The sequence below is a fragment of the Onychostruthus taczanowskii genome, unplaced genomic scaffold, assembly GCF_017590055.1.
Source record: "Onychostruthus taczanowskii isolate IOZ18803 unplaced genomic scaffold, ASM1759005v1 scaffold1651, whole genome shotgun sequence".
Taxonomy (NCBI): Eukaryota; Metazoa; Chordata; class Aves; order Passeriformes; family Passeridae; genus Onychostruthus; species Onychostruthus taczanowskii.
This window is the reverse complement of record NW_024498853.1, coordinates 1-2377: the sequence shown is the minus strand read 5'-3', so window position 1 is coordinate 2377 and position 2377 is coordinate 1. Positions and strand designations below refer to the sequence as shown.

Below are 2377 nucleotides of genomic sequence, written 5' to 3'. Positions count from 1 at the left end.
CCCCACGTGACCCCACACGTGACCCCCAACCCCCCACGTGACCCCCGGCTGACCAATCAGAGGCCGCTTCCCTTGCAGATGGCCGACGGGGGCGGGCAGCCGCAGATCGCCCAGGTGAGGGGAGGGCGTGGTCAGGGGGGCGTGGTCTGAGCTCGGGGGAGGGGCGTGGCCAGCTCTCACCACGCCCCCTCTCCCCCAGCCCGGCCGGCTGACCGAGGCCATCAAGTACTTCCTGCAGGGCATGGGCTACAGTGAGTGACCCCCAGCTCATTAATATGCATGAGGGATAGTGAATATGCATGACGGAGCGTGAATATGCATGAGGACTCCGTATATGTGCATGAGGGCACAGTAATATGCATGAGGGGTCATTAATATGCATGAGGACTCGGTATATATGCATGATGGCTCATTAATATGCATGAGGGGTCATTAATATGCATGGAGGTAATCAATATGCATGAGGACTTGGTATATATGCATATGGGGTGATTAGTATGCATGGAGGTCATTAATATGCATGAGCGGTCATTAATATGCATGAGGACTTGGTATATATGCCTGAGGGGTCATTAATATGCATGAGGGATCGTGAATATGCATGAGGACTTGGTATATGTGCTTGAGTAGTCATTAATATGCATGAGCGGTCATTAATATGCATGAGGACTTGGTATATATGCCTGAGGGGTCATTAATATGCATGAGGGATCGTGAATATGCATGAGGGCTCAGTAATATGCAGGGAGGCCATTAATATGCATGGAGGTCATTAATATGCATGAGGACTGGGTATATATGCAGGAGGGCTCAGTAATATGCATGAGGGGTCATTAATATGCATGGACTACATTAATATGCTCGGCGGTTCATTAATATGCGTGACAGATCAACAGCGTGCACGGGTATTGGTTAATTTGCGTGGGGGGTCCTTAATATGCATGAAGAGGTCATTAATATGCATGACGGCTTGTTAATATGCCTGTGGATTGCCAACCCGCAGGGTGGCTCATTAATATGCATGCAGGGTCATTAATATGCATGAGGGGCTCATTGATATGTGTGGGTCAAGGGCGTGGCTCGGGGAGGAGGCGTGGCTTGGGATTAAGTGGGTGTGGTTGAAGGGAGGGGCGTGGACCAAAAGGGAATGGGTGGGGCTGGCATGAAGGGGCGTGGTCTACACAAATAGGCGTGGTTTATTGACATGGGCGTGGTTTACAGAAAGGGGTGTGGTTTACACAAATGGGCGTGGTTTAATGGCATGGGTGGGGTTTACAGAAAGGGGTGTGGTTTACACAAATGGGCGTGGTTTAATGGCACAGGTGTGGTTTACACAAATGGGCGTGGTTTAATGGCACGGGCGGGGTTTACAGAACGGGGCGTGGTTTATTGACATGGGCGTGGTTTACAGAAAGAGGTGTGGTTTACACAAATGGGCGTGGTTTAATGGCACGGGCGGGCTTTACAGAACGGGGCGTGGTTTACACAAATAGGCGTGGTTTAATGGCACGGGCATGGTTTACAGAAAGGGGCGTGGTTTAACAGGGAATGGGCGTGTTTTACATGGAGGGGTGTGGCTTACTAGGAAATGGGCGTGTCTCAGAGCAGAGGGGGCGTGTCTTGGGGTGGATTGTGTCGCACAGGGAAGGGGGCGTGCCCCAGAGGGAAGGGGGCGTGTCCCAGAGGGAAGGGGGCGTGTCTCAGAGCAGAAGGGGCGTGTCTCGGAGGGGGTGGACTGTGTCGCACAGGGAAGGGGCGTGTTCCAGAGGGAAGGGGGCGTGGCTCAGAGGGGAAGGGGCGTGGCCCAGAGGGAAGGGGGCGTGTTGTCCAGGGAAGGGGCGTGCCCCAGAGGGAAGAGGGCGTGTCTCAGAGCAGAAGGGGCGTGTCTCAGAGGGGGTGGATTGTGTCGCACAGGGAAGGGGGCGTGGCTCAGAGGGAAGGGGGCGTGTCTCATGGTTAAGGGGCGTGTCCTTCCAGCAGGGGGTGTGTCTCCTGGGCAGGGAGCGTGGCTGAGAGCAGAAGGGGCGTGGCTCAGAGGGAAGGGGGCGTGTCATCCAGGGAAGGGGCGTGTTCCAGAGGGAAGGGGGCGTGTCCCAGAGGGAAGGGGGCGTGTCTGACGGCTCCCTCCCCGCAGTGGCCGCCGCCGCCATGACGCGCCTCTCCCGCTCCCGCACCGGCTCCGTGGCCGAGCCCGAGCGCGGCCGCAGCCGCACCCTGAGCTCCGGGGGCGGGGCCGCCACGCCCCCTGCCCCGCCCCCCGACAGCCCCTGAGGCAACGCCCCCACACCCACCCCAGGACGCCCCAAAAAACCCTCTGGGACCCCTCCCAGACCCCTCGGGGCCCCCAGGAACCCCTGGGGCACCCCCAGGACACCCC

At 57.5% G+C, this 2377-nt stretch overlaps 1 protein-coding gene across 1 annotated transcript; it reads left to right on the top strand.

Moving 5' to 3' along the window:
- Positions 1 to 15: 15 nt before the first annotated feature.
- Positions 16 to 2370, top strand: LOC121333334 (protein NDRG2-like; the record flags this gene model as incomplete). Its single annotated transcript, XM_041399578.1, has 3 exons — positions 16 to 114; positions 200 to 251; positions 2135 to 2370. Coding segments are annotated over 3 exons (288 nt in total), but the record flags the coding sequence as incomplete, so codon positions are not given.
- Positions 2371 to 2377: the final 7 nt, after the last annotated feature.